At 49.3% G+C, this 25,819-nt stretch overlaps 3 protein-coding genes and 1 pseudogene across 7 annotated transcripts in view; 1 reads left to right on the top strand and 3 right to left on the bottom strand.

Moving 5' to 3' along the window:
* The window catches only part of ELMOD3 (ELMO domain containing 3), a 30,468-nt gene extending 28,863 nt beyond the window's left edge, over positions 1-1,605 (bottom strand). Inside the window, exons 1-2 of one of the 5 annotated variants that reach the window (XM_037807798.1) lie at positions 1,394-1,605; positions 566-714 (exon numbers count right to left, since the gene is read on the bottom strand). The gene's annotated coding sequence lies outside the window, so the exon portion shown is untranslated. Of the gene's footprint in view, positions 1-565; positions 715-992; positions 1,290-1,393 lie in introns of those variants that run through there. The other 4 variants (XM_037807792.1, XM_037807791.1, XM_037807793.1 and 1 more) reach the window with 4 other exon arrangements.
* Positions 1,606-1,727: 122 nt separating this feature from the next.
* Positions 1,728-14,470, top strand: RETSAT (retinol saturase). Its single transcript, XM_037807789.1, has 11 exons — positions 1,728-1,896; positions 3,666-3,848; positions 4,189-4,430; positions 4,959-5,160; positions 5,589-5,786; positions 7,458-7,577; positions 12,052-12,190; positions 12,402-12,511; positions 12,605-12,771; positions 12,942-13,101; positions 13,317-14,470. Exons 1-11 carry the CDS (start codon positions 1,728-1,730, stop codon positions 13,454-13,456), a joined length of 1,830 nt encoding a protein of 609 aa, XP_037663717.1. The 3' UTR covers positions 13,457-14,470.
* Positions 8,772-9,861, bottom strand: LOC119512736 (annotated as a pseudogene).
* A 213-nt stretch (positions 14,471-14,683) lies between the features above and the next one.
* On the bottom strand, positions 14,684-22,195 carry TGOLN2 (trans-golgi network protein 2). The gene is made up of 4 exons (XM_037807790.1): positions 22,089-22,195; positions 20,799-21,859; positions 19,388-19,471; positions 14,684-18,299 (listed from the first exon to the last, which is right to left on the bottom strand). The coding sequence occupies exons 1-4, from the start codon at positions 22,132-22,134 to the stop codon at positions 18,294-18,296; spliced, it is 1,197 nt and encodes a 398-aa protein (XP_037663718.1). The 5' UTR covers positions 22,135-22,195; the 3' UTR covers positions 14,684-18,293.
* Positions 22,196-25,819: the final 3,624 nt, after the last annotated feature.

Below are 25,819 nucleotides of genomic sequence, written 5' to 3' on the forward strand. Positions count from 1 at the left end.
CACGTCATGCCCTTCCCCCAGTTTTCACTGACAGTGTGCAGGCCACAGCCGCCTTGCCAGTGTGACTAACTCTCAGTCTTTCACTTGACACTGTCTGCCTCAGAGACAGGAGAACTGGACATCATCAGTGGCTGCCAACTCCAAAATCCTGAGGTATCCCATGTGAGCAGATGGCCCATACACAACTGCCAGTCAAACCTCACAGATTCAGGTGACTAAGAAAGGAGACAAAGGGGGGTGGCGTCTCTAGGTCAGCCCTGCACTGTGGGAATATGATCTGGATTCCATAACAACTGGCTGCCAGTAACAAGCCGGGATCTCTGTTGGGGTAAGGTGCACTGATTACTGGCGTGTGGAATCAGCAGGAATACCCCTTGGCTCTCTGCTGGAATTTGGCTCACTGAATCTGGGGCGGGGGAAGGGCAGTGCCCCCTCAGTTATGGCACCTCAGGAAGGAGCTCTCCCTCAGGGGGGTCCTTGGGGATTCAGCATCAGCCTCCCTCTCCTTTCCCTCAGCCTTGGTCTCCATGACTGCATAGTTTAAAACACTTGCCCCTCAGACAACCTCGGGAAGAGGACGGCAGGCATCTCAGGAAGGCCCTCCTGTCTCTGTATCAAATGGCACAAGCAGCGTGGAAGCAGGATCAGCTCACACACCTGCTAGTGCTTCAGTTCTCGGTGGACCATTGCTGGGGCTTCAACGGGGGACGGTCCCTATCGGTACCAGAGAGAGGAAAGAGAAAAACAAGCCAGCACTCAAATTGTGCAGAGACTCCTCTCAGTATTAGGCAAGCTCCTTCGAGACGGACCTGAGGAAGGGCTTCCTACCAGGAGGGTTCCCTTCCAATCAGTCGGAGGTTTATCGTGCTCTCACTGCAGGCAGCTGCTGCTGGAGCGAAAACTCCCTGCACAAGCGTTTAATCTATACCCTGGGGCCATACTTTCTACACAAACGCGCACAACGGGTAGGCCAGCCCTTCTCGGATCCTTACTGCAAGCCTGTCGCCGGCCGGACCCCACGGAGGCCGGAGCCTGGGGACGCGGAAGGGAAAGGGCGCGGCGGAAACCACGTCATTTTGGGAGATCCGGAGCACGGGGCTCCCCGGGGTGTCGTGGGCTGGAGCGCTCAATTCACCAGGATACCCAGCCAGGGGCTGCGTGGGGACCCAGACCACCACGTCCTCACTGCTGAGGGCGGGAAAATGAGGCAAGTTGCCTCAGGTCAGTCAGCGAATCCGCGGCAGAGCCGGGACCAGAATCCAGGTCTTCTGTCTCCCACTCGGCATTCTCGCTCAGTCCCGCGAGTCTCAGCATGGATTCACCCCACGGTGGTTATCGCCCCCCTACCCCATACCCCCTCCTACAAAGCCGTGCGGCGCGGTCCCATCATTACCAGAGCCTTTGGTCGGGACCCCGGCTGCCGGGACTAGGCCTCACCGCGCACGCGCAGAGCACTCTTGGCGCATGCGCACAGCTCCTCCGCAGCCCCGCGACCCCGAGAACTGCACTTCTGACACGGAGAGGACTACGGACCGCCGGAGATTTCAGTACGCGCCCGCGAGTTACACTGGCGTCAGCAAGATCTGGGCTATAGGTCGAAGCCGCCTCAGCCTCTGAGCCGGGAGGACAGAGGGGCGTGGCGTGGCGCGGCGCGGCGGGGCGGGGCGGGGCCGCTTCACCTGACCGCGCCGGGAGCAGCCCCAGTCCCCGGACCCGGCGCCGCCGCGATGTGGCTCTATGCGGTGCCGCTGGCCGTGCTGCTGCTCGTCCTCCTCCGCAAGGCTTACCTGGCGCTCTTCGCGGGCCGCTCCCCGAACCCCTTCGCCGAGAACACCAAGCGGCCCCCCGCGCCCCTGGTGACCGACAGGGCGGCCAGGAAGAAGGTCCTCAAACAAGGTCGGCGGGAGAGACCCTGCGGCCCGGGGCTGGGCTGGCGTCCTCGCGGGTTCGCGTCTCCATTGCGGCCGGGCCTCAGTTTCCCCGTATGTGAAGCGCGGGGCCCCTTATAGTGCCGGCCAGGACACGCCCGGGAATGGCTGCCCCCGGGCACTGCCCTTGGCGGGACGAGGCCTCTTGGCCGCCTGGCGGCTCCCGGGGCAGCTGAGAAGAGACCTCTGCCCTCCTTTGTCAGGAGCCCTGCCCGGCGGGCGCCGGGGGCTGCGGGAGCCGCCGGTAAACATCTTCCACCTTGCTTGGATGGTTGCCTTTCGCTCGTCTAGCGATTTGACAGGTTATGTGTAGTTCCAACTCAGAGGGTCGACCCTGGTTCCAAAACTTTGGGGAAGGCTCGGTAGAGCGTGCCTCCGTCCGGAGTGTTCTCCTGTCAACCAGACTCCCTCCACTGTCACTTTGTTTTAGAAATTCCGTCATGTCTGTTGCTACCCAGTCATCTTTAACACGTTTGGAGGGTGCTTCTAGTTTGAAGAAAGAGTTCTCCTTTAAAAAAAAAAAAAAAAAAAGTCCTGTTTGACCTTCAGGGTCCCTTCCTCGTGAAGTTTAGAGTCTAGCAACACAGTTGGAGACAATGTTGGCCTAAGTGGAAGGACTAATAATCTGGACTTTTGAAGTCAGAGTTTTAGCTTGGACTATGTCACTAATTTACTGATTAAACCTTACAGAGTCACTCCACCTATCTAGGCTGGTGTAAACGCGGGATGACTAATTTAGCTGTTTTCCAGACCAGGTGGTGAACTCTTAATAGACCATGAAATAAATTTAGTGGGTTGCAGCTAGCATTTTAAAATGCAGTAGAATAAAAAATATCAGAGTTCATCATAGATAATTAGCATAATTACTGTATAGTGAAACTTCAGTTTCATATATATATGTGTTATGTACTTACATACATTCTTAGTCATAATATAAAATGTATTTTTCACCGAGTCTCTCAAAACTTTTGAAAGTTCCAAAGTTTGCCAAATTCTCTCGCAGCGTGAAAATTCCAAATCTCAGTTCTTTGTGAGAGAGTGAGTCCTTAAAGAAAAATCCAGTGCAGGAAGTGCCCATTTAGCACCACCAGTGGGTACCATGTACTGTCCAGTTTTGTCTTCGGTTAAGCTGCTGCCCTGGCAAACCTACTTCCAGAGTTCCCAGATTGGGGGTGGTGCTGTGATTTCTCAGAGTCTCTGAGATCTTTTAGATGTCATGAGCAGCTCTGTCCTGCCCAAGCCTCTGTGTCAGGATCCCCAGGAACCATCACACAGCTCTGCAGCTTCACTGGTGTCTGTGGACCATGCTCTTCCAAAGATAAATGGCTCATAAATGGATGGTTCCAGGAGCCGGCAGGCTGTCCCATGACATCCCCACCACCACTTTCTTCCTTCTCCAACTCTGTCTGCACCTTGGTTTCTCAGCCTGTACTATTGTCTGTTCTCTTTTTTGTTTCTCTTGTAGTTCACTGATTCCTATGTTCTTTGAAAGTAGAGAAAATTTCCAGGTACATAGTTGAGATCAAGCCAGATAACTCTGCTTAATCTGCCTGACTGGTCCTGTGTATTTTTCGGGTAAAGTGTTGGAGGCATCTCAGATAGGAACTCCATAACAAACTGCTCCAGGGGCTTCTTGCTTTGTACAAACTAGAGAAGTCTTACTTGGTTTCCTTATCTTAGCTCTTTCCCTAGTCCTGCCTGAGAAACCCACCCTCCACCTTCCCCACTCTGCTACAGCTTTCTCAGCCAGCCGAGTGCCAGAGAAGCTAGATGTGGTGGTGATTGGTAGTGGCTTCGGGGGCCTGGCTGCAGCTGCGATTCTGGCCAAAGCTGGCAAGCGAGTTCTGGTGCTGGAACAACATACCAAGGCAGGGGGCTGCTGTCATACCTTTGGACAGGATGGCCTTGAATTTGACACAGGTGAGCCTTGTGGAGAAGGGTCCGGTACATGACTTCATGGGGCTTCAGGGGGCTTAGAGCAGCCATCACATGATGATACTGGCCATTGGTTTTGGAGTCCCCGTCTTCTCTCTGGGCACTTTTTTCCTGGTCTGACACCCATACTGCTGCTGGCTGGTGATCTGGGCAGGGAGATGGTAGTTTCTGCTATGACACCTCGCTAGAGAAAGGGTGGGTAGCTCCCTCTGGGCGTGGACTTGGCCATGCCAGACAACCTTTTCCACTTTCTTTCCTTGTCCCCCTTTCCAGTGCTCAAGCCCCTTATTCCTGTGCTGCCTTATTTTTTTCCATCTCTCAACAGGAATCCATTATATTGGGCGCATGCAGGAGGGTAGCTTTGGCCGTTTTATCTTGGACCAGCTTACGGATGGGCAGCTGGACTGGGTTGCCCTGTCCTCTCCCTTTGACATCATGGTCCTCGATGGGCCCAATGGCCGAAAAGAGTTCCCCATGTACAGTGGGGAGAAGGCCTATGTTCAGGGCCTCAAGGAGAAGTTTCCCCAGGAAGCAGCTGCCATTGACAAGTATATGAAGCTGGTTAAGGTAACGTGAGCATGCAGGGATGGTCAGGTGGTTCCACAAAAGACTGATCTTCATTAGTGGGGTTACTGGTGGGTGGGGACCAACACGTGGGGGTGCAGAAAGGGAGGAACAGCTGTGTGTGTCCTGAGTGCAGCCCCCACCCTAGGCCACCTCTCTGGCCCACAGAGCCCTCTGTCTCTGGGCCTTGGCTCCGGAGCTGCATTCTCACTTCTGGCCTCTGGAGGGCAGCTGGCTCTTTCTGCCTAGGCCACTTCATGTGCTCAGACCATTCTGAGACCAGATTAGGATTATTCAAAAAGAATTTGAGCAGGAAGCTAAAAAGTGTTTGGAAAAAAAAAAGGGAGGGATCATCTGAGTGTAAACTGGAGAAAAATTCAGAGTCCAGATACTGAAAAAACCCAGATTGAGCAAAGCGAGCAGGGGCCGGTGTGGCTGGGTCCTTAGACTAGTATGGGCTAATGGAACGGTGCTTCTGCCACAGCTGTTCCCAGACCGAAGACCTGTTCCTCATGGCTCGCTCTTTCCCAGGTGGTATCCAGTGGTGCCTTCTTTGCCATTGTGCTGAAGCTCCTCCCGCTGCCTGTGATTAAGCTCCTCAGCAAGTTTGGGCTGCTGACCCGTTTCTCTCCGTTCCTTCGGGCATCTACCCAGAGCCTGTCTGAGGTCCTGCGGCAGTTGCCTGCCTCTCTGGAGCTCCAAGCAGTGCTCAGCTACATCTTCCCCACCTACGGTGCGTACAGACTGCAGTTGCTGGGAGGCTTCTGGATGAGGGTTTGCTGCACTCCCAGCTCTGGGCCTTCCTCTTCCAACCTGCTCTGTGAACTGAAATGAAGCTGTGTAAACCCCAGGCCTGTGGAGCTTATGGGTGAGAAGTCTGTCTACCTGCTGACTTCCCTGGTAGAAATGTCCTCCACACCCTGAACGATTCTTCTGTTCACCTAACACTGTTCACCCTGGTCCTGGCAGTGTGGCAGTTTGCAGAGAGGACATTCCCACTGGCCCCAGCACCTGGAAGTTCCCCTTGTTTGGAGAGACACAAGGCCCTCCGGTTGTCCTGGACCCTAGGGACACTAGGCTGTGTGTTCTCTGACAGGAAGCCGAGCCCCTCTGGACGGTGCTGGGTGCCTGCCCTGGCCTCACTGCCCCTCTCTTCTGTAGGAGTGACGCCCAGCCACACCACCTTTTCCATGCATGCTCTGCTGGTTCACCACTACTTAAAAGGGGCCTTTTACCCCCGAGGAGGTTCCAGTGAGATTGCCTTCCACACCATCCCTGTGATTGAGCTAGCCGGGGGTGCTGTCCTCACAAGGGCCCCCGTTCAGAGCATTCTGTTGGACTCGGCTGGAAGAGCCTGCGGTAAGGGCCCTGCGCCGGGTGCAGAGGAAGAAGAGCCGCAAGGTGGGGAAGGACTGACCCACCTCCTGATGGGGATGGAAAAGCTGGAATTGTCCCCAGACCAGGGGCTGGGGAGAGCAGTAGGTCTGGAGGTGAAGAGGGACCAGGAAGGATAAGGGATTGCATGGTCCCCAAAGATGAAAATATCTCTCCAGGAATCCATAAACTTCTGGAGGGGAGGTGCCGTGTCTTTTTTTGTCTTCTCTTCTGTAGTGCTTAGCACAAAACAGAGGCTCAATGTTTGTTCTGTGAATGAGGGATGCATGAGTAACCCACGTCTACCTGGGGAAGGACAGAGACCGGGAGAATGCTCTGTCCTCCATGTGTAAATGGCAGGGCAGGGCCTGGAATCTTGTCATCCTGGCCCAGGTTGGTGCTGTTACCTGCACAGAGAGCCAGAACCCCACCACGGATGAACTTGTGGAGGAGACAGTCTACACAAGGGAGGACACTGACAGACAGAACAGGCTGGCTGTGAAAGGGCACAGAGTGAGGCCTGAGGGACACAGGGCTGGCAAGAGGGGGAACTCGCCAGGGGAGGTGGTGGTGAGTGGGTGGGCCAGTGCACAGTCAGGGCAGAAAAGTCCACCAGCGAGCCCTGAGGATGCATTTGCAGAAGGGACCGAGAGGTTGCCACATGGTAGAAGAAAAAGGTGCCTGTCAGTTATGCGAGCATTTTTCTCATGCCTGTGAGCAAGTTTTTCCAGCTGGAAGGGCTCTGTGTGTAAGGTGGGTTTCTCAGTTCAGTTAAATTCAATTCAGAATATACTTATTTGGGCTTAGGCAATAAATGTGGGAGATAAAAAAGTAAACAAGTCTCAACTCCTAAGTCTAGAATTTTCCAGTCTAGAGGGAAGGTCATGGCAATATAACTTAAGTGCCACAGTAGAGCCCTGTAGGAAGGACGGAGAGGACAGGGGGACAGGGGAGGCTGGAGGCTCAAGTGCTGGAGCCAGGTCAGAAAGGGGGAGAATTTTGCCAAGGGAAGAGGTTGGAGGACATGGCTCCAGGCAGGAGAAACAGCAGCTGCAAAGGCCTGGGGCGAAAGGACAGAGCCGAGTACTTCCAGGCATCCTCAAGTATTAACTGCCGTTTTTGTAGGTCAAAAACCAGTTGACTCTCACTGTTTCAGATGGTTCTCCTTGAGAGTTCAGTGAGAGTGGCCAGAGATGAGGCTGGACACACAGAAGGGACAGATCAGGGAAGGCTGCTATGAGACTTTGGAGTTTATCCTGAGGTTGAGGTATCATTGACGCGTCACTTATAGGGAGTAGTAACGTGAATGATTTGCATTTTGGAACTAGAACGCTGGCAGCAGTGAAGAAGGGCCTGGGAGTACACTGGGCGAGCTTCAGCCCCTGAGCTTTGATGGGGTTAGTGTGAAGGGAGTGCAGTTTGGCTAATCCACACAGGGAAGGGTGAGCACAGAAGAGGTTGTGCTGTAGACTGAGGGAGCTGGAGGGTATTTCTCTCCCTTGGCAATTTTGCCTGGGGTCTGCCCTGCCTGGCCCGAGGTGGGCTGGACTCTCCCAGCTGTGAGCAAATGAAGCCTAGGCTGGGGAGATCTGGGGGGTTCTGGGCCTCTCTCTTCCTGGAGCTCCCAGAACCTCAGCCAAGTTCTCGTGCCCACAGGTGTCAGCGTGAAGAAGGGGCAAGATCTGGTGAACATCTGTTGCCCCATTGTGATCTCCAGTGCCGGGATGTTCAATACCTATCAGCACTTATTGCCGGAGAGCGCCCGCTGTCTCCCAGGTAAAAGATGGGTCTGCATCGCTCCTCTTCCAGATTCCCTGACATCTGCCCTTCTAGAGCTAGTTTGCTCAACTCGGTGATGTTGAACATCTTCTTGGCTGCCCCGACCGGCTGCCCTCTGACCATCCTTAAGCAGGAAAGGCGAGAACACTGGTTTCTAAAGGCATCAGTTTGTGGCAAGGCCTCTGTCTTCAGGGCTTGGGGTGCAACTGCGTTTCTGTCCCATCCTCCGCAAAGACCATTCGGCCCTTATCTCTCATTTTCCTCATCTCTTTCTTGGCGGCTTTACTCCCTTTCCTGTTGTGATGTCAGCCACTTTCCCCTCTCCTGGGTCTCCATTCCAGGTTGCCTACTTCCAGGTTCCAGGATCATAGGTCATCTTTTTCAGGAGCGGGGTTTTCACTGAGTTTGTGGGGTGAATCCTACTCCTTTCCTTAATTTCTCATTTATTTATTTTGCAACAAATATTTAATGAAAATCTACCATGTGCCAGGCACTATTCTGGGTTCTGGATTTTTGTTCATAAGCAAAACGGACAAATATTCCTGTCCTGTGGAGCTTACATTTCAGTAAAAAGAGTCACATAATAAACAATAAACATAAGCAATAAGTAATTGATCGTATGTTACAATGTGGTTAGTGCTGCTGGGGGTGGCAGGTGTGGCTGGTCTGGGTATGGAACTAGACACAGGGTTCTTGAAGATCTCTTTCAGTCCTAAAGTGCCACCATGCATTCACAGCCTGCACATACACTTTAGGAGACAGCTAAAATTATGGGACTTGATGAGATCGCTGAGTTAAATGAAGGGGATAAACTGGAAGTTTCATATTACGCCTCACACTTAAAAACAAAACTGTTCTGTCCATAGCATTTAATAATTGTCAAATGATCATCAGAATCCTTAAGATAGGGATCGAAACTCTTGAGTACCTGATTCTTTTCAATTCTTTCTTTAAATTATTTTGCATCTCAATTGTAGTTAAAGAAATTCTGTAGGATGCAAACTTTATTACTTTCATTTTAAATGGTCTTCTTTTTATAGACCTCATTAGAATTTTAGGCTATCTCACATCAAGGTCCTGTCAGGGGATGTAGTCTTAACATAGAGTAATTTTACATGGCTTCCCATGTTCTCAGAAATTCCTAGAAACAGAATCTTAGTTTAACTAGTCAAACAATTTCAAGAATCATCATCAACTTACAGTTTGCGTGCTTTTGATGGTACTTGGAGAGAGTGTTTGCATCTTTTTGATTGACTCTTGTATTGGAAGTTACTGGACACTTATGGTCTGCGACAGCTGAATGGGTTGTAGCAGCTTATGGCTGATGTTTGGCTGGGGTTGTCCGGCAGTCTCATCAGTTACATCTGGCAGAGACTTAGGCTGTAGTTTAACTAAAGATGGTTTCAGTTCTAGTGGTTGTAGCTGTTTACTTCAACACTGTTTCTGTTCCATAAGATGTGAAGAAGGGCCTGATACTTGACCAACTTGAAAATATGGATGTTTCAGTGTCTGGCTTGCTGTTGGTTCTTTCTTTGGACCCTAATTCAACACTTCATAAATCATAAGCTGAATAGCTTCATTACTCACATTGGGAATAAGAATTTTTAAGTTTATAGGAACACACTGGGGAAAGCAGAAATTCATAGAGGGTACAAGCTGGTACCCCTCTGGCCATCTCTCTTTTGGGGAGTACCTAAAAGTGGGCAAATTTTAAAGACTTCATTAACCACACTTGTCCCTGGAAAAGTGGACTTCACATATATAGTTCAGCCATTATATACTCAATGGCCAACACGTCGGTGGGACAGCCATAAACTGAAGATCTGAAAACTCCAGGAACACGATAGCATCTGGTAGATACATAATCGGTATGTGGTGGGACTGACCCTAATTCTCTTACAAATTCAAACAGCAGTTTTCCCAAGTTCTGGACCCGTTCAAAGCAAGTTCCATGTCCCTGTGAGAAGAACCATGTTTAGGAATGAACGCCAGTGCTTGCAATGTTTGAGACCTAATATTTCTGTTGACTGACTCAGGAATAACTTGTTTCTGTCTTTCATTAATTGACCGAGGTTTTCTTTCATATATTCAAATGTAAAATAAAGACAGTCATTTTTGCTGATGACTCCTTTCAGTTTAATCACATTGGCATGATCAGGTTTCTTCAGAGACTTCACTTCTCTCGAGTTCATACATTCATCCCAAGAACAGAACCTCCTCTTCATCCTTTTGCTGGCCACTGGCTCTTGCCCAGAAGCAACTCCTGTAGGTTCCATCCCCCAACCGTCTCATAGGTGTATGTCGGCTCATCTTGGGAAAATAATGCAGCAGAAATTGGTGATTGAAACGACTTCCTTCCTGAACAGAAATTTAAATGTTTCTTTATTTTTATTCCATTTTGCTCTCAGACTGTGGTTTTTACATCGGTGATTTATTTTGTTATCATTAAATACAAACTCTTCTCTGAGATTACGTAGGTTCATGAGATATAGCAATTAGGAATCTGGGAAGGAAACTGGCCTTCCATTCTTATGAAGACCAGTTAGAGGATGGGAAAGTGTCCACCTCAAGGCATCATGAAGGCGATGCTGTCTTCCTGAGACCAGCTGCTGGCAATCCTTGGCTCCTCTGCAATGTGTGAAGGTACAAGGTGGTGTGTGCTAGTATCTCCCTTCTTTTCCAGGTTTTCCTGCTTTAACCTTCTTGCTTCTGTGGCTTTCCTTCTCATTTATTTTGAGTGGGGAAGACTTGTTTGACAAAATGAGTAAGGAAAGCAGGGCTGGTGTGGAGAAGAAAAGATAGATACAATCAATACCTTATTTGGGATTCAATGTTATGCTTTTCTGCCTCTTTCAGGAACCAGCTCCTTGCTGGGTATGAGATTGCAGGTGCAACCTTCTGTTTTCCTTCTATTCCTTAAGCCCTGTGCTTGAAATCTGAGACCCAGATAGAAATAAGAAGCCCCAGTACAGCCATCTCCTCTGACAGGCTGTGCCCAAAAGTAAAAGCCTGGTTTGGTGGCAGGGAGGTAGGCATGTTTATTGGTATGCCCTTTGGAAATCTTGCTGCATTTGGTCCTAGAGCCATCTGGGAAACAGGTGGCCTCACCCTAATGCTTATGGTTGGGGAAACTGAGGCCATAGAGATGAAGTAACTTCTCAAGCCACCCAGCTGAAAGAGGCAGAGCTGAGAAACTTGGTCTGACTCAAAAGGCTGGGCTCTTGGCATCCCTCTGGGCTGAGAAGCGTGAGGCTTCCAGAGAAAAGGCCTCGCTGAAAGGGGCAGTCTGCAGGGAACAAAGTGGATCAACTAAGGTCTGGGGAGAAGGTACTGTTGTGAAGTGGACTTGAGGATATCAGGTAACCAGAAGCTCCTGATGTGGTCTGAGGAGAGCAGGCCTGCTGGCCATGAGGGATAAGAGAGAGAGAGGTCTGAACAGAGGCCTTGGACCAGGCAGGAGGTGAATAAGGAGCAGCTCAAGATTCAGTTGGCATGGAAACCAGGAACTTTCTTTGTTGGTCCCAGGAGCAGGGTTCTAGAGGGTAGTGGGCCCGTGAGCTGCTCCCTGAGCCAGGAAAGGTGAGTTCAGTTGAAAAGTGAATCCTGGACTTTGTGGCGGCAGCTGTAACTGTCTTTAAGGTAGAGGCTTACGCCACCCCAAACCTGCCTTCTCTGGCCTGTGCCTCTCTGCTGGGCCTCGGCCAGCATCGCTGCAGTTAAGGCCTCCCTGTCTCAGGCAGGGTGTGCCAGTGGCAGGGCAGCTGGGAGGGGCCCAGGTAGGCCAGTGGTCTTTGTCTGGTGATTCCCGCCTCTGGTGGCCATTTCCTTCTCCTTTGGTGAGAGGGCAGGCGGAGCATCCGGGCCCAGTTGCTTAGGTCCAAGGGACGTTAGGTGGCCATCCCAGGGCCGTTGCCTTCCTCCATCATGCTGTTTTGTCCTCTCTCCTGCTGCTGCCTCCTGAAATGCTCTTTAGCCAAGTGCCAGTAATGCTGTGTGTATTGGTTCGTATGCATTGCTCACCATTTCGAGGCCTTGTACTGTACAGCATGTTAGTACTGAAACCAAGGCTTGTGTGGTCTTCGTAATCTCTAGCGTAATCATCCGCCCACGACGTGAAGGGGAGGCCTGGCCAGGCAGGTAGCCTGAGACTGTCCTGCAACTGCTGTGGGCCCCCTTGGGAAGGATGGAGTGTGGGGTGGGCCACACCTGCTCATAAAGGTGCTCAGAGCAGAAGTGGGTGGGGGTGGGAGCGCGGGAGCCTGGGATGGTGCCCTTCACAGGCAGGAGGGACAGAGGAGCAGGCTGCTGCCAGGTCCATGCTGAGAGAGCAGCTGTAAACGTGGCTGGGCCCTCGGCCGGCAGCGGAGGACAGGGCTGCAGGAGAAGTGTGTGCTGCGTGTCCACAGGCTGCTGGGAGCAGGGGGGGCCGCCTCTGCCACAGTTCCTGCAGCCCCTGCTCGCTCTCTCGCAGGCGTGAGGGAGACGCTGGGGCCGGTGCGGCCCGGTTTGAGCATGTTCTCTGTTTTCATCTGCCTGCGAGGCACCAAGGAGGAGTTGGGTCTGGAGTCCACCAACTACTACATTTACTTTGACACCGACATGGACAAGGCGTAAGGCGTGGCTGGGGGTGGCCTTCAGGGCGGGCCCACAGCCCACGAGTCAGCAGCAGGCTGTGGAGTGGGAGGAACCGCTGCTTCACACTTGGGCTGTGCCTCGGTGGAATCCCACGGGTCCATCCTTAGGGATGAAGGGTCCTGGGGGTGGTGCCGGGGGCTGCGGGACCCAGGGCCTGAGGCTGGCAGCCCCCTCCTCTCACCACAGGATGGAGCGCTACCTGTCTATGCCCAAGGAAAAGGCTGCAGCACACATGCCCCTTCTCTACGTCACCTCCCCGTCATCCAAGGACCCGACTTGGGCGGACCGATTTCCAGGTGGGGCCGCAGGTCCTGGCGGAGGAGGGAGTGGGGGCACAGGGGATCGGGGCCGCAAAGGGCCCTGGCGGTAACCCAGATCTGCCTCCCCAGACCGGTCCACGATGGAGGTGCTGGTGCCCACCGCCTTCGAGTGGTTTGAGGAGTGGCAGGAGGAGCCGCAGGGGAAGCGGAGCAGCGACTACGAGGCCCTCAAGCACTCCTTTGTTGAAGCCGCGCTGTCGCACATCCTGAAGCTCTATCCACAGCTGGAGGGGAAGGTGGGCGGGCGAGTGGGCAGGGGTGGTGACAGTGCTGCCCCTCCTGGGGTCCCTGAGCCCCAGGGAAGGACAAGGAACTGTTGCATGCATTCGGCTCCGGGGAGAGCAGAAGAGACAGAATTTCAGAAGTTTCCAGTCTTGCCCTTTGGCTGCCTTTGTTTCCTCCTCAGATGGACACTGTGAATGGAGGCTCCCCGCTGACCAATCAGTTCTACCTGGCGTCCCCCCGAGGTGCCTGCTACGGGGCTGACCATGACCTGGGCCGCCTGCACCCTCATGTTATGGCCTCCATGAGGGCCCAAACCCCGATTCCCAACCTCTACCTGACAGGTACACTGACTGCCCCTTTCTACCAAGACCTGAGACCCTGGGCCTCCCTGGCACCCCAAGTCCTCTGTGCCTGCTCCCCTGCAGCCTCCCACACCCTCAGCTGGGTGCTCTGGCACACTGTGCGCCCTGGTTCACAGCTGGAACTTGGTCCCTGGGTGGCCCTCCCCTCTCCCTCCTTGGGTGGATGCTCACAGACCCCTGCTCTTGCCTTCCAGGCCAGGACGTCTTTCTCTGTGGGCTGATGGGGGCCCTGCATGGAGCTCTGCTGTGCAGCGGTGCCATCCTGAAACGGAACTTGTACTTGGACCTCAAGAAGCTCAACTCAAGGGTCCGGGCAGAGAAGAAGAAGAATTAGTTCACTCGGGATAAGTCAGAGGAATTTGGCCAGTCACTGGGGCACATTCCCTAATACCCCTAATGTCTTTCTGCCTGTTCCTTGCTCACATAGCACACTTCAATCACGCACACTTACTGTAGATCACACTTCTTACAGGGGAACGATGCTCTTAACTTTTATAGCATGGTCTCCTCACTGAAAGGCCCCATCTGGGTTACTGATTGGATCGGCTTGATGTCTCATGACAAGGAGTGCTCTGCCTCCCACACTCGTACCTCTGAACTCGAGCAAAGCGAATATCCTCTTGGTCCGCTGAGGGAGCTGGGTCCTGTCCTGAGGCCTCTCCCCTCGTATTCACTCCCAGTGCTGGGCTGCAGGTCTACACTGTCCTGAGGTGTTAAGAGCCAGTGTGGGTTATGGTTGTAGCTCCAGAGGGGCAGGGGGTGGGGAGGTACCCGTGACAGGTTCACTGTGGTTCCAGGGGCTGGGATGATAACAAGTCACGCTGGTTGGCGTGGCGCAGTGTTAGATGGTACCACCCAGCTCTATGCAGCCAAGCCCAAGGCTCCTCTTCCCTGCTTGAGGTGGCATCAGGTTTTCGAATGCCAGCACTGGGGTGCCTCCAGGAAGCTCAGAACCTGAGCCTCAGGGCTTGTCTTCCAAAATATTGGGTGTCAGGACACAGGACTGGAAAGGTGACTGCAGTGGGGGAGAAGCAGGGTGATGGGGCATTGCAGCACGGAGGGGAACTGAATGGCCCAGGACATTTAGCCCAGCTACTTGCGGACCCAGAGGAGGGGCTGCCTGGTGGGGGGAGTGGGCGTGGGAAATCAGTCAGCATCAGAACGCAGGAAGGCCCAGGGTCCAGAACAGCGTTTGCCGTTTAGTGGTACATACATGGAGACGGGATGGAGAGGGGGAGGCTAAACATTCAAGAAAAAACAAACTTGCACTTTTGTTAAATTGAACCACCAAGGGCCTTATTTAGTCCATTTTAATCTAACAATAAAGTTAATGATTTTATAGCTTTAATATTTGAATATGACTGGTTTCTATGCAATGATACAAAACTGGATTGAAATGGCAGTCACAGAAGCACAGTAAAACATACTGAAAAATACTTATCACTAGATCAAATAAGCTTTAAGAAAATAACTGTGGTTAAGTTACACAAAAGCTGAATATATAAAACATGGAAAACAGTGAGCCTCTACCAATTGCACAAACAAAGGAGAAAGGAAACAATTTCAACAATCAACCATTTATTGAACAAGGTAGACTTCTGAATTACAGGAATATCTATCAGCGTGTGACGGGGCTGGGTTTGTTGGCAGCTTAGAGAATGGTACAGCTCAGAGCCAAAGCCTTTATGGAGGAGTCTACAGGGGGATATTTGGGAAGGCCACGTCTTGACTCGTGGAACTGGCTCTGGATGTAGTTAAACTGAACTTGAAAGTCTCTCCACACGAGATGTACATGAGCACGGCAGTGCCAAACTGAACCTTCCTGGCAAGAATTTTCAGAAATTTCATCCCAGGCAGCATTCACAGATCAGGTTGCCCTGTAAGCACAAGGGGGAGGCTTCCTTTTTTTTGATTTAAATGGCTTGAACTGGTAAAGAAAATGAGAATCACCATCTGGGGAGTTTTCGAAATTTAGAATTCTGTAACAGATGTTCTGTTAAAAGCCATGATGGAAAAAGAAATGTCAGACATATATAGCTAGCTATCAGGTCTTTCAGTATTGATTTAGCCTATCCTATGGACTGGCCTTTGACTCCCTTGGAAGTGGACTTTTAAAGTAATATTCTACCTTCAAAAAGACAACCACCCAGAATACAAGTTTTCCTTTGGTATGAGACAGTTCCCTTAGTGCAATTTCTAAAGTAAAACTTCAATTATATGGACTGTTTCAGCACAAGAAACAGTTACTACTCAGACTCAAAGAAGTTGAGCTATGTGCCAACCCTCTTGGTTCCTGAAACCAATCTTTCCTCCTACTCTAAGAGCAAAATCCAACACATTAAGGATGTAGCAATCAGTAGGCAGAGAGCGTTGCAGGAGACCTCAAGTCCCATCCAGATGCAATGAAGAAACATGTCTCCTTTGCAAACTGATCCCCTCCAGTAGATGAAGATGCTAGGCAAATATGAAGACAGTGCCAAGGGCTCTCCCTCAAGGAGCTTAGTTTTCATGGGGAAAACAGACAGAAACATCAGCTGCTGGCTGCTGTGTTTCACCCAAGTCTCCAAATGAGTGGCATTACTAAGAGCTATTCGAGTGGAGAGTCCATTACGTGGGCTGGAGCAGTTAGAGAAGTAGATGGGGCAAGTTGAGGTGGGCTCTAAAGAAACAGGCAGACTTTGAGAAAGCAACAGAAGAACCATCTAATGAAGGACAAAGGCACAGAGGCACACCAGGCACCAGACAAGATGGGGCTTTTGCCTGGCTGGGACGCAGAGAAAGACAGGAAGGTGCCAATCTGCAGAGTCCTGACCACGAAAGAGGCCATGACTTGATTCTCTTAAGTCCAAGCAGAGCCTTCAGACCAGGGAGGGAGCACTAACTAAGGTAGCTCTTTGGAGAGAAGTAACATTGGGGGTGGGGGAAGCAATGAAAATGGAAAGAAAGATTGTATTTGGAGATGTTAAAGGAGAAAATGGGTAAGAATTTGGTGACAAGATAAAAATGCTGTAAGTTTGCAATTTTGAGCTCAGATGACAGAAATTGGGCAGCTGAGAGAGACTGCTTAATGAGTGAGCAGAAATTCGGACGCAATGCCCACAGGACAATCAAGCTGAAATATTTAGCACACAGGGGAACAGGGTTCCCTGGGAACTAGGCCGAGGAGAGACTGGAAGAACCTCTGAGGGGATAGTCAAAGGAAGAGAGAAGACCTGCCTCCGAGTCCTTCCCCCACCAACATAGGACAAGGTAAAGGAGTCCTTAGAACCAGGTCAGTTTGTCAGAGCAACCAAAAAGAAGGGGATTTCAACTTCGATGGTTGATAATATCCAGTGTTATCCAGGACAAGACAAACTCTGAGAGCAGGTCATAGGATTCGGAGATCTAACTGGTGAGCTTTGCAAAAACACTATCAGTAGAAAGACAGGGACCAAACTAAGTTTGCACAGGTGATGTAGAGAATGAATGGTGAGGTAATGGAAGTGACGATGCTTACTGGAGAAGGTGAATGACAGAAAGGATAAGAAATAGAATGGGTGGTGGCAGGGGAAATCTGGGCATCCATGAGGGCAGAAGGCAAGATTAGAGTGTGGGTAGGCAGAAGTGGGGAAAAGGGACAAGGTGGGGAAGAGAGTGGGAAAGGGGTTTACACAACCAAGGTCTGAGGATCTGCGGGAAGATCCTGGTGTAAGATTCCTCAGGTTGGAAGAAAGTATTGCAAGACTGGAGGGAGAACGATGCCAAGAAGAGCATTCATTCATTCCTCATCTCCGTCAAGTAGGTCTCCAAAGTGCATCTGCCAGGAAAGAAATTGCAACTCCGGGCCATGAGCTCTTTTAAACAAGGTGGAAGACACTATGACAAACAGGCTGGTCCTCTCTTCAGACTGACTTCTCCACCAGCATGGAAGGCATGTGTCCCTCTCACCTCTCACAGTCTTTGTATTCCCCTGAGATCAACCATCCTATGAGTTTCTCCTTTGCAAACAACTCTCTTTAGGCTCGCTATAATAGGGTGGCAGACCAGAACAGATTGAAACACAACTTCACACAGCAGCGTGATTCAGATACAACCCTCACTCCCCAAGGGACGCTGAGTGAATTTCTTACGTTTTAAGAATCCCTGACATGGGATAGATGGATGGAAAATTTTCACTAGTTACCCCTGGCATTTGTTATCATGTGAGAAGACCACTAAACAGATTAAGGTAACATGTCAGGGAGAACATTTATAAATACAAGGAGATTTAGTTTAGGTGTTAAGGGCAAAATGGAGTTTGTGGGCAACTTATTTCACAAAAGCCCTTTGGAAAAAATGCAGAGAAAACCAAAACCCTCCTAATTTTTACCTGCATGAAACAAGAACTTGCCCTACTTCAAATCATTCCTTTTGAGTGTGGTTTTAAGTATGGGAGAAAACAACGTTGTCTCCATAATCATAACCACCAAAAAGCTGCAATGGGAACAGACACTCTACACTTTACTTCCAGAAACCCCAAGTTCAGTTTTATGCTCAGTACATCCAAACAGCATACGGATTCATCTTAAGTAATATGAAAATAACAGAAAAAGGTGAAGAATTTCTTCTAAACAGGTTGGACTTGCAGGCAGTAAAGCACTTCACCACCTGCTGTTGTCGTTTGGTGCTGAAGCCTCTAAAGAGAAACTGTGGTCAAAGTAGCCCTTTGCCTTAGCATTCACCACCTTCCGTATCTTTTGAAGGGCACATCTCCCCAGAGGAAGAGTCCTTTGTAGGAAGAGCACCTCAACCAGCAGTTTGCCCCTAGGTCTGCAAAATGAAACAGCAGAGTGCAATGCCATTGTCAAGGGGCAACTTTACTAAAGAGCCAAGGCCCGAGGGAGGCTGGTCAGCAGCAGTAGCCTGCCCTGGGCTGGGATCTCCCTTTGGTCCCAGCCCAGTTCCTACCTGCCCCCTCCACTCACACGCAAGAGGGGGAGAGGATGGCAGACATCAGCACACACGGAGGGAACACAGAACACAAGGTCACCAAAGTGCAGGTGCAAAAAACCAAGGCGACCCCCCGCCTCCTTCAGCTCAGACTTGCCACCAGATCCCAGAGAGGGGGTGTCTCTTAGGTCACAGTACTTTTTCTTCATGTCTCGTGATTTTAGGAACATCAGCAGGAGGACAAGGTTCTCAAGGGAAAAAAATCAAATCTGAAAGAAAAGCAACAGAATCCACTGAGTACATTAATCTTTTTTCCAGAGGAATACACTTTACAGCTATGATTTTGAAAAGAACATTTTCTCTTATAGGACCTGTGATTCAGGGGAAATATTCATAATTAAGACAAACTGACCCACTACCATACAAACAGCAACTAATAAGAATAAAAGCAAGTATGATTATTTTAAAAGTTGGCTGGAAATAAAACATGGACTAGAAAGATATGCACTTGGGGAAGGGAACATGGGAAGTTTGGCATTTTGCTTCATATCATTCTGTGTTTTTTGGAATGATTTACATGCACATATATATTTTTTTAAGCAGAAAATTTTCAGTTAATTAAGCGGGAAGGTACTAGGTTAGGGCTAAATAGTAAAGGGGACTCATTGTGTTAGTAAAAGATGTTCTGAGCTGAGTGGCTTGTTCCAGAGCGGGGTTAAATTGTAGGAGAGAATTCTCCCCACAGGAAATCTGGAAACAATGTCACAGTTGTGCCACCAATTGTTCCTTGTCAATGCCCTCACTATTGCTAGATGGCAAAAGGAAGGAAGGGTGTGTGCTGCCCCTACTCACATGGATCGCTTTTAGGAGAACCCTGCTCAGCTCCTGCTGCTGTGGGCTGGAAAGGAGGGCTTTTCTTTCCAGGAAGGGCAAGGTTTCGTGGCACCCAAGAAATCCGGTCCACAGGTCTGATGGTATGTGCTTAACAAAGGGCTGATCTGGGGAGTTGCAAGCCTGTGTGCTTTCAGGCTTGTGTGTTTCCAGTGAGCGTAGTCTATTGCTTTGCCTCTCCAAGCAGGGTTCTGGTAGCACTTGGCACCACCTGGGAAATTCTTAGAAATGTAGAAGCATAGGCTCTGCCCCGGAACTCATGAATCAGAAGTTGCTTTTTATCAAGATTCCCAAGGTGACTGTATGCCTATTAAAATTTGCCAAGTGCTAGTATAGTCAAAATGCACAGGATTTGGGAGTCTAGGTAGTTACCACCAGGTCCTGATTTTGTCACTAACTTGTGGGCACTGCTGGGCCCATCTGAGGCTGCACATCCCTTCCGTGAACCTGGCTCTTCCCTCCTTACCTTCTGGTCCAAACGCTGGTAGTCACTGGCCTTTGGCCGCCTTGTGACTTTGGATCTTTTTCCTTCCAGGACAAAAGCAATAATCTGGGGAAAAGAAAAAGGAAATGATTAGCAGGGGGCTCTGTAATGACATGTTCCAGTCTCTGAAATCAGAGGCAGTTATCCTGGTAGTATGTTTTGTTTTGTTTTTTTACATTTAAACATTGGGAGTTGTTCTTTATTTCACAATTTGTTCTCCTCATAACTGTACACTGTTCATTTTTACTCTTTCTGTGAAAAGATTCAACTTCTGTGTGAACGGTTACCTGGTAGTATGTTTTTAATGACAGTGTCAAAAGAGCAGTGCACCTACAAATAGCCCTATTTAAATCGTTAATGATTTTACCAGGACTTGACCTAGTTACATCAGAATCCTTTATACTCAACAGAAAACAACAGTTGGAGGAAAGCTCCGGGCTGCAGCTTGTGGGAGTTGTTCCATTTACTCAGGAGCCCTCAATCAAAGGTTACTGAGTCTGCCAACTCCTCCCCAGCAAGATCCAGAGGCTGCTTTCCGGGCAGGAATACTCCCTTTTGTCTTTTTAATCACAAAAATTATTTCCTATCTGCAAATGTACTCTTTCACCTCACACCCTGCTTCATCAACTACTGCAATCTTTAACATTTCCACCCTCTTTCCAATCTGAAGGCTACTTCCCATAAAGAACTCCTGGAGTAAGGACTGTACATTTTTCCTAAAAGCCTTCTTTCACCCCTTACAGCCATGGCCTGAATGCCAGCAAGAATCGGACTCCTCAGTTTTACCAAGCTAAGAAAACTGTCTTCTAAATTCCTGGGGCTCAACAGGAAACGTGATCCTTTAGTCATTAAAGTATTTGCTGAGGGACACATATCGTTTCACACTGAACGCAGCTAAAGAAGTGCAATTTCTGGCCTTTCTTCTAATGATCAGAAACCCTACTGATTGCATAATGTAGTCCCTGGGCTCCTTGCTGTTGAAATGGAAGACTAAGTCCACTTACACGTTAAGTCCACTGTACAAGGAAGACAGAAGCTTGGGAAAGGAAGCTAGAAGAGTGGAAACGGGGGGAGACAAAGGTCTAAGTACTTACAAACTGGCAGGTACTCTGCGCCTCTCAGCCTAGTGAAAGATCTAAGTTCAAAGTTAGGGGAGGAGAACCCACTTCCAGTCAGCTCATAATAACATCCTGATTTGGCACCCAATGCAGCAGCAGAAGGCAGTCAGAGGAAACAGGTGATATGATGCAAACACATGATTTATAAAACAGGATTCGAGAGTGCTAGCAGGGTCTGAGGGAAAACCAAAGTTTGTCTTAAAATCCCCAGTGTTCCCGGGCCAAGGAGTGACGGCTGCTGACCCATACACCAAAATTTCCCCTCCCTAACTCACCTTCCGCTTGTTGTGATAGGCAATATAGAGGACAGCAACAAGAATGGCTGCAGTCACCAGATAGGCAAAGAAGTGGCTGCTCTCCGCACTGGCACTTCCAGGAATGTCCTTATAAAGGACACTGGATTCCTTGCTACCCATGGAATCCAAAAGTGGACCTTCTTGGTTCTCCCCGGGGGCAGGGTCTGGCATCTCTTTGGGTGGTGAGTCCTCTTCAGGCTCTGTATCGCCTTCCTCTGCCTCTGTGGGCTCCACATCTTCAGAAGGCACTGAGGACTTACCTTCTCCTTCATGCTGAGGAGAAGGGGCGTCAGAGTCCGTCTTAGCAACAAGTACAGAGAGCTCTCCTTTGTCAGCTGGCCGGTCTGAGTTGGAAGTGAGCTTGCCAGAGCCTTCTTTTGTTAACAGCTGCTGTCCTGGGTCCGAATTGCTAGCACTTTCTTTGAGAGTCAGTTTTTCTGGGTCCGGATTGCTAGAGTCTTCTTTGGTGGATGGTTTTCCCGGGTCCGAACTGCTAGAGCCTTCACTGGGGGACGGCTTTCCTGGGTCCGGACTGCTAGAGTCTCCTTTGGTGGACGGTTTTCCCGGGTCCGAACTGCTAGAGTCTTCTTTGGTGGATGGTTTTCCTGGGTCTGGATTGCTAGAGTCTCCAGTAGTGGACGGTTTTCCCGGGTCCAAACTGCTAGAGTCTCCTTTGGTGGACGGTTTTCCGAGATCCGAACTGCTAGAGTCTTCTTTGGTGGATGGTTTTCCTGGGTCTGGATTGCTAGAGTCTCCAGTGGTGGACGGTTTTCCCGGGTCTGGATTGCTAGAGTCTCCTTTGGTGGACGGTTTTCCCGGGTCCGAAGTGCTAGAGTTTTCTCTGGAGGATGGTTTTACTCGGTCCGAACTGCTAGAACCTTCTCTGGAGGGCGACTGGCTCAGGGTGTTCTTGCCTGGTTCTTCTTTAGAAGACGGACCCTTAGCCTTTGCTTCCTCAAGTTCTGGTGGCTGATTTTCGGGGGCTGGCGCTGGGCTGAGCGAAGCCGTCTTCGAAGCGTTGTCTACGCGCGATGCGGCTCCTGAAATACAAGGCACCGGTTGGCTCGGGCGAGAGGCCGGGAGAAGAGGCCCCTCAGGGCTGGAAGAGACCGAGGCGGGGGAAGCAACAGCTGGACGGGGAATGGAAAAGAATGGCGAGGGCGCGTTGGGGTGGGTCGGGAAGGGAAGGAGAGAGCCCAGATGGCGACGGGCCAAGATAAGGACAGTAGGCCTAACGGCGAGAGTGGGATTGAGGGTCGGGGGTCTTACCCGCCGCAACGACGCTCAGCAGGGTCAACGCAACCAGGAACCGCATCCTGCACCGACTGCGCTTCCGCCCTCGACCACTCTCGCGAGATGCTCACGCGGGATTCCCGTGCATGGGTGCGTGGCCCCGCCCCCTCCCCGCGCGTCCCACCTCCTCCGGGTTCCGCCCAGGGAACGGGAGGAGCCCGCTGATTGGATCTCAGGCTCGGGGGCGGAGCCTCCCGGCGATGACGCGGCGCGGCCCCTGAGGAGAGCTTGTCGCTTCTTCCTGGGCGGGCCTTGCAGATGGCAGCTCTGTGCGACCCTTTATCCCGGTCGCCCTCCCACCCTGCGGAGACAGCTCCCTCCGAGGTCGTCCAGGCCCTTCCCTAAAAAAGACATCTTTTTGCAGATCTTAAAAGTAATTCGTGTTCACTGTCGAAAGTTTATTGAAAGTACAGAAGTAGAAACACCATCGTCCTACCCTTTGGGGATAATCGCTATTGATATGTCGGTGTTAGTTTCTGTTTTGCCAAGTTTTCATATTTTTTTTATTAGATAATGCCTTCGAATGGCCCAAAAATGATAGGCCCTAACTGCCTGCAGCTAGCAATCTAGTGGGGCACACACATATTAATCAAGTCCTATCTACATGGATGTGTGTGTGAGACAGTAAATGTCAAGGAAGAGAAGTACAGGAGCCTATGAGCCTTGTTGAGAAAGGTTCCTTGCAGCTGAGTACCCAAGGGTGTAGGTTTTCCCTTTCCCAGAGGAGGGGGAAGGAGAGAGGCCGAGCTTCCCTGGCTGTCAGCAAGCCCGGAGGCCGGAAGGCAGGTGGGAACTGGCATTCCGCCTAAACCTAAGGGCTGGGATTGTCAGGGGAACGGCAGGGGAGGAGGCTGGAGCAGAGCCAGGTTAAGAAGTCAATGATCTGGGAGTTGTCCAGAACATGCATCTCTCTGGGGCACAAAAGTAAGGCTGGATTAACAGGAAATACCATGCCAGCTAAGAGGCTGAAATGTGACCTGGGCTCCACTCCTGCCAAAAAGGACTGCAGCTGCCAGAGGAAGTAACGTTCCCCTGGAATCCGTGAAGTACAATATTTCGGATATTGGCACGCAGTTGAAATTCTTTAGAATTTCAAGGAACAATAAGTGGCCTTAATCTACTTTTAAGGAACAAGCACTTTATTTTGTTATTTAAGTTTAAAACCCTTTAATAGAACCCACAAAGCTGTTGTAAGAAAATTTCTCTCCCTCTCTCACAGACAGACAGACAGACAGACAGACACACACACACACACACGACTGAGGAGAGAATAAGAATCAAAGAGAAATGAGAAATTTCTTACCAAATTATTTCAGAACCTTGATTCTGCTTTGGCTAAAGGAAGTGAATTGGTAGCTGAATCTGTTTCTGTATATACTTAAAAAAAAATTTTTTTTTTTATTAGAACGGTTGTAGGTTTACAGAAACATCATGCAGGATATACCAGGTTCCCCCTCTCACACACCCAATTTCCCCTATTAACATTTTGCATTACTGTGGTAACTTGGTTACAATTCATAAAATGAAATTATTATAATTATGCTATTAACTTTAGCACAGTTTACATTGTGTTGTACAGTTCTGTGGGTTTGTCTGCATGCATGTGTGTGTGGGGGGGCATATAAAACCTAATTATTTTTTCCCTTTTCGAATATACAATTTGGTGGTGTAAATTATATGCACAAAATTATATGTTTCTGTATATAATTTTAACTAATAAAAGGAAATTCTCCCCACCTCCCCTAAACAAATGTTTGATTATCATTACAGGTTATTGATTTCATCCAGGAACAAATTAATAAGCTTAAAATGGGGTCTAGAAGTACTCAGTGGGGGAAGAAAGAATCCAGATCCTGCAGAACTTGTTGGCCATGCCCAGGGTTTTGTGTTTTGTCTTAACAGTAACGAGAAGCCCTTGAAGATGTTTCAGCAGAGGAAAGATATATCAGAGTTGGGGATTTCTGAAGAACTCTCTAGTAGCAGCGTGAAAAATCTTTCAGGGGAGGAAAGTCAATGTAGGAGTTAATCAGTTAGGGAACTCCTGCGGTGGTCCCAGTCAGAGTAGGACTAGCTTGGGGATGGAGAGAAGGGATTGGATTCAAGATAAATCTAGATAACCACTAGACCTGGTAGATAGATTGGGCATGGTGGTGAGGTGAGGCGTAGGGAATGAATTTGCTTTAGGCTGTTTGGTGCCTCTGCAACAGTGCAGTGGAGGTGTTAGGAAGGGAGTTGAAAACGTGGCATGGAGTTCAAAGGGAAATGTAGGAGCCGTTTTCCCAAGTAATTTAAGCATTTCTCAGAAAACACGATTGTTAATGGTTTCACAAAGAGTGATTTATGAGTTCATTGAAATTGTTATGGTAATTCCCTTATTTTTTAGCATCCGAATTATTTGTAATTTTCTACTGTAACTACTATTAAGCTTAAAAATTATGCTTAATAAATAAAATGAGACAGACACTTAGAAAAGATTAAGCAACTTGCTCAGGTCACTCTATTATCTCACCCAACCCTTGATAGCCGTGAGAATTCTTAATTTGCCAACTTGATATGAAAAATAAATAGTACCTGTTATGCTTTAATACTTATTGCACAAGTGATTCCCATGACTTTGGGCAATTGACTTAATTGCTCTAAGTATCAGCTTCTTCATTACGAGATGGAGATAAAATATTGTGAGAATGAGATAATTTATGCAAAAATTTAGCATTGTATCTAGCATGTGAATAAAGCTCCAAAATGATAAGTTACTAATATGTTCCTTACAGAAAGATTAGAAAATAAAGATAAGCCATGGTAAGAAAATAAAAGTACCCTATAACCCAGAGCTAACTATTATCATAAATATTTTGGTGGTTCTCCCTTTTATTTCGTCATATATGTAGTTATGATAGATTAACTGAAAATCAAGCAAGTTGCAAAACCATGTGTACAATTCTTATTTTGTAGGCCTCTTAGTGACATTTAGTGCTACTAGTCACATCACTTGTCTTCTGGAATGCTATCATCTCCTTGTTTTCTACTGTTTCTTTTCCCAGAGTGCTTCAAGGGCTCCCAATTGTCATAGAACTGAGTGTTTCTAGAAGGAAAGTGAAATCAACAGTAGCAAACACAGCAGAGTTGAAACAAGGTAAGGACTTAGAAGTAGGAACTTCAGTAGAGTCGGGAGAGTAAAACCTGGTTGCAGTGGTGTGAGCAGTGAATGGAAACTTTTTCTTCTGGAAGTTTGAATGTGAAACAGGGTTTCTTATAAGGGACAGGATTGAACTTATTTATTGACTTACAGGAAGGACTTGTTAGAGAGAGTGATCAAGGTTACAAAAGAGATAAGATGACTGATGGAATGAGGTACCAAGAGATGAGGTGCTGGGGTCTAGGGGACAGTATGGCAGTTGACTTTGAACAAGGGGTTGGCCTTGAGACCTGCGGAAAGGAGTTAGAATGCGTAGGGGTGGATATTTAGGGGAGATGTATGGGAAGTCAAATAGAGTGTCTCCGCTGGCCTCAATTTTCTTGGTATGTTAAGAGGCAAGGACATCTTCTGTGAGGAGGTGGGGATTAAGTTGGGAACTTGAGAATGGTGAAGAGTTAGAAGAGTTGTTGAGGGGATTAGGGGAGAGAGCCGACAAAGGATGAGTGTAAGAAACGGTGTGTGAGACTGAAGGCCTGTCTGATGTTAGACACCATCAATCTATTGTGGCATC

The sequence above is a fragment of the Choloepus didactylus genome, chromosome 17 (assembly GCF_015220235.1).
Source record: "Choloepus didactylus isolate mChoDid1 chromosome 17, mChoDid1.pri, whole genome shotgun sequence".
Lineage (NCBI taxonomy): Eukaryota > Metazoa > Chordata > Mammalia > Pilosa > Megalonychidae > Choloepus > Choloepus didactylus.